General features: G+C 42.8%; 1 protein-coding gene across 1 annotated transcript in view; it reads left to right on the top strand.

Moving 5' to 3' along the window:
• NALCN (sodium leak channel, non-selective) overlaps positions 1-19,544 on the top strand; it is a 303,444-nt gene that overhangs the window by 265,179 nt on the left and 18,721 nt on the right. The window contains exons 29-35 of the mRNA XM_069601972.1: positions 7,864-7,984; positions 8,073-8,171; positions 12,710-12,803; positions 13,319-13,425; positions 13,631-13,705; positions 14,945-15,064; positions 18,623-18,691. Coding sequence (XP_069458073.1) covers positions 7,864-7,984; positions 8,073-8,171; positions 12,710-12,803; positions 13,319-13,425; positions 13,631-13,705; positions 14,945-15,064; positions 18,623-18,691 — 685 coding nt within the window. The remainder of the gene's footprint in view (positions 1-7,863; positions 7,985-8,072; positions 8,172-12,709; positions 12,804-13,318; positions 13,426-13,630; positions 13,706-14,944; positions 15,065-18,622; positions 18,692-19,544) is intronic.

The following is a 19,544-nucleotide window of genomic DNA, read 5'->3' as shown; positions in this document are numbered from 1 at the left end:
ATGAAACTGAAAGTAAACAGTTACTTAAAAGTAATGCAAGGCAAAGCATTGGATTACAGTTGGATGCAAAACTAAAATAAATAAGAGAGCAAGTAATACACTTAAGACCCAGGTTGCTTCGTGAAACTAATGAAATCACTGCAAAATCTTTCCAATACCTTAAAGAGTGTATCTGAATTCATACTTTAAAAATTAGTGAGACTTATAGAAAAGAAGGAAATAATGCCATTTGCAGCAATATGGATGAACCTAGAGATTATTGTACTAAGCGAAATAAGTCAGACAGAGAAAGACAAGTTAACATGTAATATCACTTAACTGTAGAATCTAACTGAATAATACAAATGAACTTATTTACAAACCAGGAATAAACTCACAGGCATAGAAAACCAGCTTATGGGTACCAAAGGCAAAAAGGGAGGAAAGGATAAATTAGAAGTTTGGAATTAACAGATACACACTACTATATATAAAATAAATAAATAACAAGGACCTGCTGTATGTAGAGCACCGGGAACTATATTCAATATCTTATAATAGCTATAATAGAAAAAAACCTGAAAAAGAATATGTATATTCTATATAGAGAGAATTACATACAGAATATATTATAGATAGAATTATATAAAGAATATATGGGAAATATTTTATATAGAATTATATGTAAAATATAGAAAATATGTATGCTATATATATATATAAATCACTTTGCTGTACACCTGAAACTAACAACATTGTAAACCAACCTTACTTCAATAAAAATAAATAAATAAAGATTTTAAAAATTAGTGAGGCTTCAAAGAAAGATTTTCCATCAAACTTGTTCAGATATTAATTTTTAATTAAACCAATTTAAAAATTTTTAATAATGTTAATCAAATCAAAACTAACCTCATCCTGACTTCATATCTTTAAGGAAGATGTGATGTTCTGATAACAGTTGTAGAGAAGCCTGAATCATAAAGCTAGTTCAATTTGAAAACCCATTTACTTTGAAGGATTTTGTTATTGAAACCCTGGAAGGGAATAATCAGTAACATGATTGTATCTCTCTAAAAAAAAAATTGTTTTTTTTTAAATAAGTTTTTAAAGCATTTACATCAAAGCCGGAAGTATCTGGTACCTTTGTTCTCATCCATTTTCCTAGCAACTATGAATGGGATCTCTCAATCTGCTTCACTGATACACTGAGGGCTCTGTCAACTTCATTTTTCCTTTTAAATCCGTATCTGTTTTCTCTTTATTTCATTTTTATCTCTTAGAATAATGAGTGAACCAGAGCAACTGCTCTGCTTTTGTCCAATTGATATTCTCTACTAAATGTCAAAACCCTTTAAAAGGAATAGCGTTTCACCCAGTTGTACCCTTAGGACTCATCATTACCTGCTTTGGCATTCCTATAATATGAAATTCACCTTCATAAACAATTCAATACAATTTATATTGGTTTTTTCTAATACCAGAGAACTATGGGAAAAGAGATTAATTTTGGATATAAGGCTTGAGCATGGTTAGAGAAGCATATAGCACATGGGAATATCTTTACCCCAGTGTTAACTAGAAAAGCCATCTAATTTACATTACCATAAGAAATTAAAGAAGCACAAAACGTTTATTTTGTTGTGAGATTAAAACTCATTATTATACCTTAAATAATTTATTTATATCAGGACATCAGCTTTTGTTTTTGTTTTTGCTCCTGCTGTTTTGGAATTTTGGCTAAAGTCTCAGGCTGAGGCCACTAGAAGATAAAGTATTCTGATGTTTTAAAAAAGACCAACTAGCTCAATCCCAGGAGAACTTACTAAAACATTCTCCACCTCCATTATCCAGCTTCTGTAAAGGAAACCGCTGCACTCAAAGATGACATCATGGTAGTGAAAGAAGTCAAGAGCAGAGAGTGCTGTGGCTTCAGCTCCCATCACCGTGGGGAAAGGTGGTGGGTGCTCCCCACCCAGGTCAAGTGAGCACCCCTGGGAGGATCAGCTGCTATCAGAGATTGGCACGGCAAGAAGAGAGGCTCTTGTGGGCAAGCTGCTTCTCGCCAGCTGGTGGGACCGGGTAGTCTGGTGTTTCTGGAGATCCATGTCATCCCTGCAGGAGGGCCGCCTGACCTGAGCCTTCCTGCTGGAAGCCTGCTGCACAGGGCCGTGTGTCTGTGCATCACACCGCTGAGCCCCTGTGCTGCAACCAGGGAAGCCCGTGTGCCCTAGAGCCGCTGCTTACTGCAAGAGAAGCCGCCGCAGTGAGCAGCCTCTGCACGGCAACCGGAGAGTAACCCTGCCTGCCGCAACTGGAGAAAAGCCTGACCTAGCACACCCAAAGTCAAATCGCAATAATAAACTCATTACTTAAAACAAAAGAATACTGAGATATTAGTCAAGCCAACAGATCAAGAGAGAATTACCCCTGGAAAGATAGTTCGGGACTTCCCTGGTGGTCCAGGGGCTGGCTCTCCTCCTGCCAGTGCAGGGGCTGCAGGCTCGGTCCCTGACTGGGGAGCTAAAATCCCACCTGCCTCGGGCCCAAAAAGAATTAAAACATAAAGCAGAAACAATATGGTAACGAATTCAATAACGACTTTGAAAATGATGCACATCAAAAAGAAAAAGAAAAGATAGTTTGCTACTTATAGTTCCTGGTGTAGCGGGGGAGGGGCATAGGACATCACAGGGGACCACGTGGGGAAGCACCGGGTGAATCGGCAGGCAGAGAGATGGGGAGAGCTGGGGCAGGGAGCCTTTATTGTGGCTTCCCTGGGAAGGGACATGTGAGGCAGGGCCAGCAGGCTGAGTAGTCTCAGGGGCTCTGGAGCATGCATGCTTGCATGCTAAGTTGCTTCAGTTGTCCCTGACTCTTTGCCACTCCGTGGGCTGTAGGCTCCTCTGTCCATGAGATTCTCCAGGCAAGAATACTGGAGTGGGTTGCCGTTTCCTCCTCCCAACCCAGAGATCAAACCCCTGTCTCTTGAGTTTCCCGCATTGGCAGGCAGGTTCTTTACCACTAGCGCCACCTGGGTCTGGAGCAGAGATTCGTCCAGAGTGCTCTGGTCCCTGGCGGTGGGGTGATGAGGGCAGCCGGATGGTGGCCCCGAGTACAAAAGCTGGATACAGGAGGTGGTTGGGGTGTGAACTCGAGTGGTTGGTTTGTATTTGGAGGGAAAAAAAAGAGCCTTGAAAAGGAATCTTCCTGAGTTGGGGGATGGTGATGAGGGAGACAGGAGGCCAGGAAGGGTGACTCAGACATTTTATCCGGTCGTCCAGAACAAAATGCATCCAGCATCTGTACGTAGGACAGGTGTTAAAGGACCAGGTTTACGATTAAAACGTGGAATATTTCTTGGGAACACAAAAATGAGCTCCGTGAAAGAACAGTGACTGCTGAGAAGAAAGGGCCCAGGGACAGAGGCCAGCAGAGTCAGATACACAAGACAGGACCCCACGTCTCTAAGTCCAGCTAATCCCCACCCCGTCTGGTAAGAACTGGGCGGTCACCATATGGGAGGAGTAGACCAGAGTGGCCGACCTTCATTTTCTTTCCTCAGACCACATGTCAGGCTTGAGCTGCTGAGAGTAGGATCCTGGTACAGGTTTGAATGGAGTAGGAATTTTAGACTGAGGCTCATCATATAGTGAAAAGTGGCCAAAAATTTTTTAGAATCTCCCCGAGCGGTAAAGGACCTGCCTGCCAATGCAGGGGTCGTGGATTAGATCCCTGGGTCAGGAAGACCTCCTGGAGGAGGAAATGGCAACCCACTCCAGTATTCTTCCCTGGAAAGTCCCATGGACAGAGGAGCCTGATGAGCTACATCCATGTGGTCACAGAGTCGGACATGACTCAAGTGACTTAACAAGCATCCATGTAAGATGTCAGGAAGGGAATATAATACACTGAAAGGTAGTATTGGGAGAAGAGTAAGCCATTTCTGGTCGTACCCTATGGTGTTCACCTTGTTCCATAAAACCAGCTCTCTATGATTTTAAAATCAGCTAATTGAAATGTAATGTTTTATGCAAGTTACTATTAAGGACTTCAAGTTCAATGACATTTTAAAAGCATAAACAGAGAGACATCTCTTGAACATTATCACAATAGTTTTTCCCATTTGTTCAGAATATAACAACTTGGGTGAGTTTTAGCGAAATATAAATCTTTCATCAAATAAATGTCAACTTGTAACCGTTTAAGTTTTCACATATTTTCTTTCTCTGATAATCTCATCAAGAGTTAGCAGCTGCAATTTTTGTAATTTTATATTGGCTAATTTATGATTAAGAAAATAACCTATATCTCAGAATTGGCCTAGAGGAATGTTTTTATAATTATAATTAGGATATAAATATGCAGTAGCTAATTCAGGAGGCAGTCTGGTTTCTGCATTCGCTCTTCAGAGGAATACATTCATCTTCTTCTGAATCACTTGGACTTGATGAGATAAAAATTACCTTGGTGAAAAGGATTAAACATATATATTATAAATATTGTATATTTTGTTGTAAGCAGAGATCTGGGATTTAGGAAAATGAAATGCATGAAAGAGAAGTCAACAAAGTGCTCAGTTTTGCAATAAATGTATTTATTGTTTACTCTTCTCCAGGTACTATGCTGTCACTGGGGACAAGCTATGATTTCCGACCCTTAAAACCTTGAAGTCTAGTGGAGAACAGGAAATAAAATTAAAATAGTTTAATACGATATGCTGAGGTTTTAATGCTGCATAAATAAGCCCCTAAATTCACCTGAAGTTCACCAGAAGTTTACCTCTAGGCAATTTCAGATCACACTGTGATACATTCTAGGAGAAAGAGATCAGATGTCTCTGGAGTCTAAGCCTCCAACAATTTGGGTATGCACTCTAAGAAAAAGAGTGTAAAACAGTGTTGCTCTGTTAAATTTAACAGAAACATGTGCTTATGCAAACTCGCTTCTCCGGCCCTTCCTGAATCTTAGAAGGGGCCTTGGCCAAGGAGGGGCCTTGAGGCTTAAGTTTTTTGTTTGTATTTTTCATTGTTGATTTAGCTCTTTTTGGCTGTGCTGGGTCTTCCTTGTCGCACGGGCGCTTTCTCGAGTTGCGCTGCATGGACCTCTCTCGTTGCAGAGCACGGGCTCTAAGCACGTGGGTTCCGTAGTTGTGGCGAAGGGTCTCAGAAACACCGCAGCATGCCGGATCTTCCCGGATCAGAGATCGAACACGTGTTCCCCGCACTGGCAGGCGGATTCTTAACCACAGGACCACCAGGGAGGTCCCGAGGTTTAACTTTTCAGTTTCTCTAGCTGATTATCAGGCTAAAGATAATAAAAGGCAGGTGTATCAGCCTTTGGTTTTAGGGCGAAGGGTCCAGTGGCAGTGGCAGGGGAAGCACCTAACCCAGAGCATGATTGGACCAAGGAGAAGGACCGAAAAGAGAAGACACTCAGTTCACTCCTGAAGGGTGGATAGGAATTAGGCAGGTGGAAGGGGGAGGAGCCACAGGCAGGTGGGAGGGAAGGGCGGGGCAGAGGTTAGAGGGTTGCAGGCTGAGTGAATTCAAAGGGCTGTTACCAAAGAGCAAGGCAAAAAATAGAAGCCTGCATTCCAAGAAGTGCAAGTTTCGGATGTCTTTAGAGTAAAAGGCAGAGATGTGGCAGATACCAGGTGCCATTCTGGACAGTACCATGCGCTGCACCTTCACATCCCAGGGCAGAGGCTAAATTCCTCTCCTCCAAGGCATCTCCATCTTCCGAGGGGAGAACAACTCTCCTTATCATGACCTGGGATCCTTGGAGCATTTGTCACCAGGGGTTACAAAACTGACCAGATTGTGAGTCAGAACTGATTCTTCATTTTGGATGGACAAGATTTGCTGTTGTTCAGTCGCTAAGTCGTGTCCGATTCCTTGTAACCCCGGGGACTACAGCACACCAGGCTTCCCTGTCCTTCACTATCTCGGAGTTTGCTCAAACTCATGTCTGTTAAGTCCATGATGCCATCCAACCATCTCATCTTCTGCTGACTTCTGCTCTTGCCTTCAGTCTTTCCCAACATCAGGGGATTATAAGCTTTTAGAAATTAACCAGAAAAGAAAACAAAAGGACCACAGAAAAACTGACAATAATGGATTGTGCTTGGGGTTTGTTGAAGTCCCCTGTTGGTGAGGTCTCAAACTTTCTAATTTTAGTATCAGGAACGCAGCGTAAACAGATAGCTTATATGATTGAAACTGAGACTTTTTAAATGTTATTTAGTCTTCCAGTAATTTAAATCTGTGATCTTCCATTTTATTTGTCTTGTTTTAGCCTAAAAGTATATTTTAACATATTCTAACTTCTAAAAGATTTAGAATATAAAAGTAGCTTGAGTTGCTGCAAATTCAGCTTAGAAAGCACTTCTTACATAAAGAAAATGGATGGGTAAGAAAGTTGGACATCAGATCCGAGAGCGGACTCACTTTGTTGTGTGTGTGTGTGGGGGGGGGTGTTTCCAAATCCTTATTCAAGAAAATTCTGGCATCTGTAGAATCCTTACAGCTCCTGTCTGCTATAAAATATATTAAATTTAATTGAAATGCCCAAAAGAAAAGAGTGTTGGAAAAATCTAAGAGAATATGCCTGTACTTTCGTACTTAAAAAGTACAAATCAGAATCCCAAAATGTGTATTTCTGAGTGGGACCTTTTTTTTTTTTTACTACATAGAAAAAAAGCTGATATACCAATCAGCTCTAAACCTTTAAAAACAAGTCAGTCTCAGTTTTATGTTTTCTTTTTAGATTCCCACATATTTAACATTAAAAAAAAAACTTATAAAAGTATATCTCATGACTGTCTCTGGTAGAAAAATACTAAACCAGATTCCCCCAAGAGTGTTGGCCTCCTATGAAGGTTAACTTTTGATAAATGTGCTAGCAAAAAAGAAAAATTATCAAAATATAGTCAAGCTAGGCTTCAGTTGGTCTACTCAATTCAGTCATCCTGAGCTCAATTCATCAAATCCAGGAAATGTGACGGTAGTCAGGATTTTCAAGCGTGTAGTTGTCTAAATATTTTAATTATTTAAAATAACCTCAGAAAAGGGGAAAAAGCACTAAAATTTTCTTCTGTTAATGAAACTGTTGGCTAAGACCTGTAATGAATAGGGGGTGGGGGTGGGGGTGGGGAATGCAGTGTAGTAGAGATATTAGTGAGAAAAGTGTCAGATAAACAGGAAATGAGACATTGCCCAGAATGCCCCCACACACACCTAGAATAGAGGGGCCAAATAGTTTTAGAAATCAGACGTTAACTGCGGGTGTAAACAACACTGGGGTCTGTAAGTAGTGTCTGTTGAGTATCTCGGAGTTAATGAGAGATAAAGTCCACAGGCTCCATACCACCCCCAGGACCCCCAAAGCACCGCTAGGTCACAGCTTGCTGCTCCCGTGATGACAAAGAATAAAATCAAGTGGCCAAACTCAACTCATTTTACACTTTCTGTACTAACAGCAGAATTTGTAATCTATGCTTTTAGAAAGGTTTTCTAATGTAAAACTATTCCAAAATTCACATCCAGACTCCTGTGCCCCTTTGTAAGGCTTTCCTGCACAAGCTCTAACCGGTCCCTGGTATAACCAACACTAGCCCAAAGCATTGCAGACCCTCTGGAGCTAGTAGTCACAGAGTGTTTTGTCCTTTGGGGTTAAGAACACCTCCCCATTACCTAATAATTAAGTACATAATAAATTCTAACATGCTGATGCATTGTTATGAATTAGTAATCGAACATCACCTAGCCTCCCTTCCAAGTGGCAGGTACACATTGCACCCAAGAGTGGAGAGAGTTATAGATACTGCCTCAGAGTGCTTCTCAGCAGAATATCACGGGGAAAATTCCTCTTTCTGACCCACAGGGCAAATCCTCGGAACTTTAACTTTGACAACGTGGGCAATGCAATGCTGGCATTGTTTGAAGTTCTGTCCTTGAAAGGCTGGGTGGAAGTGAGGGACGTTATTATTCATCGTGTGGGGCCGGTAAGCACGCACTGGAATCCTTTGAACCAGACCACAGCTGCTTTCATTGGCTTTGATGGATAACCGTATTTTTTTTTCATTTATACAGATGCATGGAATCTATATTCATGTTTTTGTATTCCTGGGTTGCATGATTGGACTGACCCTTTTTGTTGGAGTGGTTATTGCTAATTTCAATGAAAACAAGGTAAGAATTCTTGGTTTGAATTCCGCAGGGTTTATTCTTTCCTAGCAGCTCACTTTGAGTCCTGTTTTTCATACCCCACATGAAGTCACCTTTAATTGTGATGTGACTGGTGTGAATAATCTCCATAACTATTTTACAAGCTACCTCATTGCTGCCTTTCAGGCACAGTATTTAAGAGCAGGATTCTCTTGCAAAATCTTCTCCTTTGGTAAGGGTGTTATTAATTTGCCTAGGACTGAGAAAGCTCATCTCCTATTGTCCAAATTGAAAGGCTGCCAGGCGAGTTATTAAAATACAATAGCTGAAACCGATGCACTGATTGCAGGTAATATTACTTTCACAAAATGTAAATTGGATGCTTCTTGGTGAGTCAGTAGGTGAACTCAGAATTTTGATGGGTGTGGGTGGGGACTTGCAATAGAAGTTTTGAAATCCTAATTCCTACGATAAAAGGAAGATTTGTCTGATTTCACAGAAAACTTTGCATCCTTTATGAGTTCGGGATGTGTGCTGAGTTCCTAGCAGCTCTAATGAGCGGTACAAGAGCTCACAAAGGGAAAACAGCAAGTGTAGTTTCCTGGCAAAAAGAGTTTGGGAGAAACATTGCCTGTCATTCTTCTGGACGTGGCTGCGATGCCCTCTGTTCGATTAGGGTGGATCTTCCTCCGGAATCACGCACTGAGGTTTTCCATGGGCATGTCTCGAGTCTCACAACTCTAAAATGCAGACTACAGGGGTGAAATCATTGTGTAGGGGTTTGGAAGAAGTAGACGATGGGGCAGGATTCAGCAGTGGGACCCATTACATGTCAGCCCATTACCGACAGGTCGTTCAAGGGTGTGAAAATGTCGCCTGTTGCTCTGCATTGAATTAAAGCTAGACTTACCTGCCTCGCACCAGGCCGTTCCTTATCACTCATAGCCGGGACCGGTTTGCATGCCTTCACATCAGGGCCCTTTGGTTTGCATCGCTGCACGTGGGACTGTCTCATTCACGTCCCCCCAGGCTCTCCACGTGTGTGGTACCAGCAACTCAGCCAGTTGCCACCTTTGATGTGCGCCTAATGAGGATGTCATTTCTTTCTGCCTTTCAAAGGGTGCCTACCACTTGAAAATCTCCTCTCTAGCCTCCAGTGATACTCCAGCTCATGGAAACATGGAATTTAGAGAGAGAGAGAAATAGAGATCATTTGGCCCAGCCCCCTGTTTTACGTTCCCACATTCATAAATGAGTTTCTTTAAGCCCTACCGTGTGTTCCATTTAATATCACATGGAAAGAGGACAATGGATCTTTTTAGATGCCTTTGAGCCATGCCAGGGAGCAGACACTGAGAATTCCAAAACTCAGGCTGAAGTTAATGAGTCAGTTGACACATTAGGGACTGCTTGCCCAGAACACCTTCCCAGGCCCTCTGAGCAGATCTGATTGCAGACGAATTCAGTTCAATTCAGTGACATAAATGAAACAACATCAAATACCCAGTGAGTGAAGGCAGGTGCATAATTAATTGCAGCCCTTGAACTTAGAGGAATGGCTGAAGTAAGCAGAATAACGAGAGGTCTTGGCTGTATTGATGTTCGGAAGGAAAAAAGAAAGAAACCTCTTGGCTTGAGAGAACGGAGAGTGGATGTCAGCTCAGATGGGCTCTTAGGAAAGGGGGAAAAAGGAAGAAACTGTGTAACAGACATTAAAAACATGATCAGTTCATTAGAGATGTAAATTTCTCAATTATGTGAACCTTTTAGGAAAGATTGTTTTTTGTGATAGAAAATCTCAAAGCATTTATATAAATTGTTTATACAATAACTTAAAAACTGACAAGGTATATATAAATCAGCAATTAGATGGAAATGTACTTACATGTACATGTTAGAGAAATACCAGATATTAATGTGCCAAATATACAAATCAATAAATTATAACCAGAGTAACAAAGTGAGATAGAAGAAAATGAGAGGAAGAAAATAACAAAAATAAGAACAGAAGTTAATGGTATTGAACCCAAAGTAACTTACAGAAAAGCCCAAGAATGGTAGAAGCTGCTTTGTTACAATAAATCAGATTGATATGCCTCGTGCAGAGATAAGCATGAACAAAAATGGGGAAAAGCAAGCTATGGTAAGTAAAATAGTGTTGTCACTGTTACTGTTGCAGGAAGGCAGACCGCTTACAGGGCCCAAAACTGGGCTCTTGTCTAACACTCAGAAATGAATTGTCCGAGGAGACAGATGTGCTGACGAAGCAAGAGATTTTATGGGAAAGGGCACCCAGGTGGAGAGCGGTAGGGTAAGGGAACCCAGGAGAACTGCTCTGCCGCGTGGCTCGCAATGTCGGGTTTTATGGTGATGGGATTAGCTTCTGGGTGGTCTTTGACCAATCGTTCTGATTTAGAGTCTTTCCTGGTGGCGCACTCATCCCTCAGCCAAGACGGATGCTAGCGAGAGGGATTCTGGGAAGTGGACGGACATGCGGTGTCTCCCTTAGACCTTTCCCGAACTCTTTGGTTGGTGGTGGCTTATTAGTTCCATATTCCTTATCAGGATCTCCTGTCATAAAACAACTCATGCAAATGGTTACTATGGTGCCTGGCCAGGGTGGGCGGTTTCAATCAGTGCGCTTCCCCTAACATTACAGGGATAGAAAGTTAGGCTTACAGAATAGAGCACAGAGCCCTAGGAGAGACCCATGTGTGTATGAAACAGAAGTAGCACAAATCAGTGGCGAAGATAAGACTGCCCACAGTGATGCTTCGGTAATTGACTGACTGTCTAGATCTCAGAAACTGAGATTCCTACCTTACAGCATACTCAAAAATGAATTCCAGATCAATGAAAGACCCAACTATGGAAAGCAAAATTTAAACCATTTTTAAACCATGGAGAATCTGCTTTTGACCCTGGAATAGTTGTAGAGTTCTTGACATTAACCACAAAGTAAAATCCATATAGAAAAAAAATTGCAGGTCAGATTATATAAAAGGAAAAGTTTCTGAATGATAAAGGACATATTAAGCAAAATTAAAAAAAATAAAGCTGAGAAAATATTTATAATTCACATCCCTGACAAAAGATTAGTATCCAGGATAGATTAAGAATTTCTACAAAACATCAACAGTAATATCCAAATACAAAAATGAGCAAAGAATATGAACAGGCAATTCTCAAAGGAACACATGGGACTCACCATTTATACATATTAAAATGTTTCATCTCATTAATATTAAAGCTATATCAGATACATTTCACACTCATCAAATTCCTAAATTAAAATATCTGATAAAGTCAAGTATGGGCCAGAATATAAGAAAATGGGAACACTTGTAGATTGAAACCAATGTTGTTGATTATTGCTCTTTTGGAAATCTCTGGTAAATATGGAAATACATAAACTTCCAGGCCCCAGCAGTTCCTCTCTTGGAGATTTAGCACAGAACAAGACGTTTCCCGTGAGACAGTACACGTGTTCACGGCAGCATTGTTGATAGTCAGTAAACCTAAAATGATAACTTCTGACAGATTTGTACAGTGGGATACGATGTGAGCAGTTAACATAAACGAATCAGATCTAGTATCTAGTTGTAAGGAAAACGTAACGTTCAATGAAGATAAAAACAAAACTGCATTACATAATTTTTAAAATTCAAACACGTTTTCAAAAACAAACATGTTTTTATATATGTATGCATACATAAGAGTCAAAAGTCTGAAAATGCAGTGAGAAGAGTACCCCTCAGGCAGTTAGCCTGGTGTCAGGTAAAGCTCGCTGGGAGTGGGGAGGTGTTTTTCCCAGTTTCTTAAATTATGCATGAGTGCTCAATCCCTTCAGTCATGTCCGATTCTTTGCAACCCTGTAGACTGCAGCCAGCCAGGCTCCTTTCTCCGTGGGATTCTCTAGGCAAGAATACTGGAGTGGGTTGCCATGCCCTCCTCCAGAGGTTCTTAAATTACACTTCTGTCTTTATAATGTAATGTAATGAAATGTGACATAAGAAATTCATGTGCATTGTAAAAAGTGCTCTGTTACATAACAATATCCGATCTCATTAATCAGTGGTCGCAGTGCTAATTTCTTAAAGATCTAAATTCTCTGACCTCAAACCACTTAAAAATAAAGTCTCACAATGGCGTATATCAGAATGATTTCTCAAAAGACACAATAGCCTTAACCAAAAGCAGAAGCTTTAACAAGCTGTCATGTCGCTGCAGCATTTTCTCCAACGAAAGGGAAGGGAACTAAGCACTGTTAGAGTAAGTACCCCTTTTTGGAAATATAATCATGTCGAAAACCTTCTTTAGATTTTTCCCAAACCTGAGTCTCATACATGTTCAAAGATGCCAGCTGAAGGCTGCTGAATGTTCGCTAATCCCACAACCCTTCCTTTCTGGAATGACCATGTTTGTCCAGCCACCACGGTACTGGAAGAATGTCTCTGTCTTCAACCCACGTCCATCCTGGTAGTAGCAGCAGCCCATTTGCAGTGTTCTTGGCATGGAACACACGACAAAGGGTCTCTCTCTGCTTTCCTTTGTTTATTAAGGGGACGGCTCTGCTGACTGTAGATCAGAGAAGATGGGAAGATTTGAAGAGTCGACTGAAGATAGCACAGCCTCTTCATCTGCCACCTCGCCCGGGTATCAAAGATGCTCTGATTTTATTCATGTTGGGCACTAGTGTTCATGATTCCCCAGGAGTCTAAGATTTCAATTAAAATAATAATCGCGAGGCCACTAGGCGGTTCTGCATAAGTTAACATAGAAACAGGCTCCAAACTACAGATCTCTCCGTAGGCTATTAAAATCAACCACCCAAAGGCCATGCTTCAGTGCTCTCAGGATAAGCCTTAATGAAAAAAATGAATTTTTAAATAAAATATATTTGTGCTTGCCTTTTAAACACGTGAGTGAAATGTATTAAACTGACAGAAATTGAATGATGCGCTTCTCCTTCCAATACAGACGGCTTCATGCACCGTCGTTTTAAATATTCAGACCCAGCCATTCCTGAAAAACACTTTACAAGAGATTGAACTGTAGGAGGAAAAAAAAAATGTAATGGGTTTTAAGATGAGCATTAAAGAAAAATGAAGGGCAAGAATGTAAATGTGACCTATGTCTGAAAGGCCCTTGCCTAAACCTTTCTGTTTCAGATAATGATGGTTTTAGAGCTAAGATGTACGACATAACCCAGCATCCATTTTTTAAGAGGACAATCGCATTACTGGTCCTGGCCCAGTCGGTGTTGCTGTCCGTCAAGGTACTTTATTGCACCCCTAAAGACCCTGGGAGTGAAATTGTTTACTCATCGGTGGGTCCAAGAACGTTTCAGGCAGCCATGTCCAGTTACAGTCTGCATTTATAAAAAATAAAAATTCACAATTGTGTTCAGACGGGAGGAGGAGGGGCGAGTGTTCCCGTGTTGGTGGATGCGGACACAGACCTGCGTGCTGTTTCTGTTCCAGTGGGACGTCGAGGACCCGGTGACTGTCCCTCTGGCCACGATGTCGGTCGTCTTCACGTTCATCTTTGTTCTGGAGGTACAGTCCTGGGTCAGCTGGAGCTGGGGTCCACAGTGCACCTTCTCAACAATCTCCTCCTTCAGGGGCACTTCCTTTCTGCTGTGTGTTCCCTGGCTTTTGAAGTCCTCTTGGGGGGAAGGAACGTCATGCTCTTAGAATATTTCCTTTTTAGGCTGTTCTAACTTGAACAAACACTTCACTTTATATTTCCATTTTTTTCTAACTACAAGAATTGCTGACTGCTGTTGATTGTTGTATCTGAACATCAGCCTGTCTAGTTAGGTGAATTCCAATAATTACAGTGAACGGCACAAACTACCATCATTCAGGGACTCAAATTGCAATGTGGTGGCAAAGGGAGTTGGCCCAGGCAAGATTATTTGAATACATGGCCCACATCACATCAGTTTCCAATGCAGTCCTCTTTGAAAAACAAGCAGATTTTTTTTTCAACCTGTACCGATTGATGTTTCCCCAAATCTATGGCCTTTTACTTGAGGAAGAAAAATGTCCTGCTATCAGAACTAGTCATAACACAAGGAGAAAAGAGTGTGGAGAATATAGATTTGCATATATGTGTATTTGTCGGAGAAGGCAATGGCAACCCACTCCAGTACTCTTGCCTGGCAAATCCCATGGATGGAGGAGCCTGGTAAGCTGTGGTCCATGGAGTCGCTAAGAGTCGGACATGACTGAGCGATTTCACTTTCACTTCTCACTTTCATGCATTGGAGAAGGAAATGGCAACCCACTCCAGTGTTCTTGCCTGGAGAATTCCAGGGACAGGGAAGCCTGGTGGGCTGCCATCTATGGGGTCGCACAGAGTCGGACACAACTGAAGCGACTTAGCAGCAGCAGCAGCAGCAGTGTGTATTTATATATATATTTGTTGTCGTTATTTACCCACTAAGTTGTGTCCAGCTCTTTGCAACCCCATGCCCTGTAGCCTACCAGGCTCCTCTGTCCATGGAATTCCCCAGACAAGAATACGGGAGTGGGTTGCCTCTTCCTTCTCCAGGGGATCTTCCTGACTCAGGGACGAAACCTTGGCAGGCGGATACTTTACCACTGAGCCACCAGGGGAACCTGTTGATATATAAACACACACACACACGTATATACCCAGACGCATCAGTAATAAAGACTTCTCTTTGGTTTCTACATCCTTTAAAATATAATGTGCTTCACGTTAGTACATTTAAATATGTGCTGCTGAACACTCAGCCTCAGCTCACCATCTTCACTGCTTTTCCCCAGGTTACGATGAAGATCATAGCAATGTCGCCTGCTGGCTTCTGGCAAAGCAGAAGAAATCGGTACGATCTGCTGGTGACGTCACTGGGTGTTGTCTGGGTGGTCCTTCACTTTGCCCTCCTGGTAAGCACATCACTGAAGTTCATTTTAGTCAGTAATTTCAGTTCAGGTAATCCTGTTTCCAGTCCTATTTCTGTCCAGACCTTGCTTTAGGACGGGATTTCTGTGCTCAGAAAGATCCTGGGTGTCCTCAAAACAGTTGTTACCTTCAGCATCAGGGGCTGTGCCAAGGCCAGGTGGGCTCTGAGTCACCCAGACTCATTTCCTTACATGACAGATGGCTCAGAGCATTAAAGAGCTGCAAGTCACTATGCCAGGAACTGAGAAGAATGTCATGGGAAAGACAAAGATGGTACCGCTGTCAAGAACCTCACAGCCTGGAACTTCAGACCTGTATTCATCAAATACTACCAGTCAATGAGAATCACAGCTACAGTGAGGGCGATGGGGAGACCTGTGTCCCTGTGATGACACAGGGCGGTTCATGACGACTTCGTCAGAGAGATTCTGGAAGGCATCCCCCCAAGGAGTGATGACTGGGTTCAGCCTGTATGGTGAAGGTAGAACATTCCAGGCAGCTTCCTCTATGATGGGAGAGTTCAGTGGTTTAGACAATGTGACGAGGTCGAAGTGGGCAGGGGAACGTGGCACCAGATCTGGTTGGGTGAGAAGGCATCAGACTTGTCATACAGAGTGAAGTAAGTCAGAAGGAGAAGAGCAAATATTGTTTTTTTAAAAAATATATATATATATGTATATATATATATATGAAAGTTATGGCCAACCTAGACAGCATACTAAAAAGCAGAGATATTACTTTGCCAACAAAGGTCCATCCAGTCAAGGCTATGGTTTTTCCAGTATTCAAGTATGGATGTGAGAGTTGGACTGTGAAGAAAGCTGAGCGCCGAAGATTTGATGCTTTTGAACTGTGGTGTTGGAGAAGACTCTTGAGAGTCCCTTGGACTGCAAGGAGATCCAACCAGTCCATCCTAAAGGAGATCAGTCCCGGGTGTTCACTGGAAGGACTGATGTTGGAGTTGAAACTCCAAGACTTTGGCCACCTGATGCGAAGAGCTGACTCATTTGAAAAGACCCTGATGCTGGGAAAGATTGAAGGCAGGTGGATAAGGGAATGACAGAGGATGAGATGGCTGGATGGCATCACCAACTCTATGCACATAAGTTTGGGTAAACTCCAGGAGTTGGTGATGGACAGGGAGGCCTGGCGTGCTGCAGTCCATGGGGTCGCAAAGAATCAGACAAGACTGAGAGAATGAACTGAACTGATATATATGAAATCTAGAAAGATGGTACTGATGAACCTATTTTCAGGGCAGGAATAGAGAGGCAGAGAACAGACTTATGGACACAAGGTGGGAAAGGGAGAGGGGGACGAATGAGAGAGTAGCGCTGACTTAAATCCACTACCACGCATGACACTTCTCCACTGCGCAGCACGGGGAGCTCAGCGTGGTGCTCTGTGATGCCCAAGCGGGATGGCATGGGGGAGCGGAGTACAGGGAGCCCAGCGTGGTGCTCCGTGATGCCCAAGAGGGATGGCATGGGGGAGCGGAGTACAGGGAGCGCAGTGTGGTGCTCTGTGATGCCCAAGAGGGATGGCGTGGGGGAGAGGGAGGGGTACTCACGAGGGAGGGGATATATGTATACATATAGTTGATTAAGGTTATTGTACCTCAGAAACTAATGCAACATTGTAAAACAATTATACTCCAATAAATAAAGCTAGTTTTAAAAAATAAATGAAAAAAAAATGTGTCAGACCTCTGAGACCTTGTAGTTCAGGTAAAGGATTGGGTCCTCATCCTGGGAGCGTGGGATGTCTTCACTTCCAGAATGCAAAGAAAGAAGGTATCTATACTAGGCTTTGGGCTCACACAGCAAGAAGGAGCAGCAAAGTCCATGCTTGTCTCTTTCTCCAGGCAAATTGTAGCCAGAAGCTACTCGGTCCAAGCAGGACAGTGAGTAAGTGTCCTAATTCTGGGTGTCCCCAAAGAGAGTATCCCATACCTGCAAGACCAGCTCGCCCTTCTGCCTGATTGCTCCTGCCCTTCTCTGAGAACCTGTGGTCCTGAAAGAACATTCCTTCTCTGCTCTGTTCTGCAGTGGACTGTTGTGAAGGAAGGTGCAGTCCTTGTTCCCATCCCGAGATGCTCCTGTGCAGACTCATTCATTTCCTTGTTGTTGTTGTTCAGTTGCCAAGTCACCTCCGACTCTGTGACCCCATGGACTGCAGCTCCCCAGGCTTCCCTGTCCCTCACCATCTCTCGGAGTTTCTCGAAGTTCACATCCATTGAGTCGGCGATCCATCCAACCGTCTCATCCCTCTGTTGCCCTCTTCTCCTTCTGTTGTGCCCAGAGTCCGAGTCCCCAAAACTGAGAGAATAAGACGTCCACAGCAATGCAAAAGCATGAAGGGGTTTATTGCTAGCTAGGGCTCAAGTCTCATCCAGCGCAGTGGAGTCTTGAGGAGAGCCCTGAGCTCTGAATCACATCTACTTTTATACAGACGGTCCTTTGTTCCTGTAACAGCATAGCTGATTGGTTAAACTGTACGCGCACGGGGGACTTTTGAACCTCGCATCCCTATCTGGATTGGCTCGGGTCTGGCGTGGGCGGGGGGCTACGGGGATTTTTCTGATTGGTCGAGCTACACTGCCTGTGGGAGTTCCCAGTGCCTCAGCTTTCCTAGAGACTAAACCTCAGGCCTAGCCTGCCCCTTAGAGCCTGTCCTGGCTCCAGTTTGGTCCTAACACTTCTGCCTTCAGTCTTTCCCAGCATCAGGGTCTTTTCTAATGAGTTGACTGTTGCATCAAGTGGCCAAGGTATTGGAGCTTCAATTTCATTTCCTTGCCCCTCACCGAGGAGCTTCCCTTGCCGGGGACCCACCTGTGATGTGCGTCATTTGACTAAGCAAAGTTCCCCAGGGCATAATCAAACTTTGGCATCAGCTTAATGCCACCATTGTCACTGCGGTTGTAGCCAGTGGGCTCTTTGTTCTCAGATGAAGCTCTCTTCGTCATGGACCACACAGACTCATCTCTTGCTGCCAATCACATGCTTGAAGGAAGAGCTGGGTGTGTTTCTGAGAGGGAGGGGACTTCTCTGAAATCAGCTTAGACTAACATGGATGCAGCCGGCTGGTCTCCAGAGGAGACCTTCACAGAGAAGGAAGCTGGAGCTGACCCCACAGTCTCTTTCTGCACCAGCACCCGCTCTGGTTAGAAGAAGCCGGGATCCCTTTATCTGCTGTCTCCTTCGACTTCTTCCTCTTGCATTGTTATCCTAGGGACTTCCTGCCCCTCCAAAGATCTGGTCACTATTTTATCAATATGCAAAATAAGTTTTAAAATACAGAGTTCAGCTGAGCAACACAGAGATGAAAGTTCCATTTAAGGTTTGATTTTATAGCTAATACTTATTCATGAGTTTTGGCGGTGACCTTTTCAGCACCTTTTTTAAGATAAATTTCTTAAGAGGAATTTTCACATTTTGTTAAGCTCATTATTCAGTAGACTTCACAGAAGGCTTAAAATGAAAAATGGGACTGTAACAAGATCTTTCGTGCAAATTACGAGGAGCTCTCCATTTAAATTGCAGAACGCGTACACCTACATGATGGGAGCGTGTGTGATTGTCTTCCGGTTTTTCTCCATCTGCGGGAAGCATGTGAGTACCTTATGAAGATGCTGTCAAAGGTCACATGTACACCGAAGGAAGGAGAATGACTAGCTGGCTGCGGCTGCCCTTCTGGGTCTCCAGAGCTGCAGCTAACAAATTCCTAGACACCATAAGTCAAAATGAGCAAATAATGAATCGGTTGCTTAGTTATCTTGTGATATGTTTCCTGACATTTGTGTTGTTTTATTTATTCTTCTAATTTGCTAAGTGAACTCAGTCATCATTTTAAAGATAACATATCAAGCATGAAAGCAAAAACTAATGGTCTTTCTCAATGCTTCTTTATTTTTATCGTTTTTATTTTTCATAGAGATAAGTCATTTGGGGGTTCTTCCCGGGGGGGGGGGGGGGCTGGTGGTAAAGAACACATCTGCCAATGCAGGAGACATGAGAGATGCGGGTTCAATCCCTGGGTCGGGAAGATCCCCGGGAGGAGGGTATGGCAACCCATTCCAGCATTCTTGCCTGAAGAATCCCATGGACAGAGGAGCCTAGTGGGCTACAGTCCATAGCGTCACAAAGAGTCAGACATGACTGAAGTGACTTAGCACACACACAAGTCATTTTCAATGCAGAGAAGAAGAATCTTCAACAAACATTCATGATCCTGTGATTCCAGATTTCTTGATATCCTTGTTAATGCTCAACACATTAACATGTATTTTTCGTGTTTGAGGCACAGTTTCCTTTTTTGTTACTTTATTTCATATCTAGTCCATATTTCCAAGTAATCAATATGTTTTGTATTTGATGGTTATTTGGTATTTTACCATTGTTCAGGTTTTGTTTTTGTGAATGTCTATTTGTGTAAGAATCCTGGGTCTACTTGCTTTCAGCCAAA

The sequence above is a fragment of the Ovis canadensis genome, chromosome 10 (genome assembly GCF_042477335.2).
Source record: "Ovis canadensis isolate MfBH-ARS-UI-01 breed Bighorn chromosome 10, ARS-UI_OviCan_v2, whole genome shotgun sequence".
NCBI lineage: Eukaryota > Metazoa > Chordata > Mammalia > Artiodactyla > Bovidae > Ovis > Ovis canadensis.
This window is presented reverse-complemented; position numbering and strand designations above follow the sequence as displayed.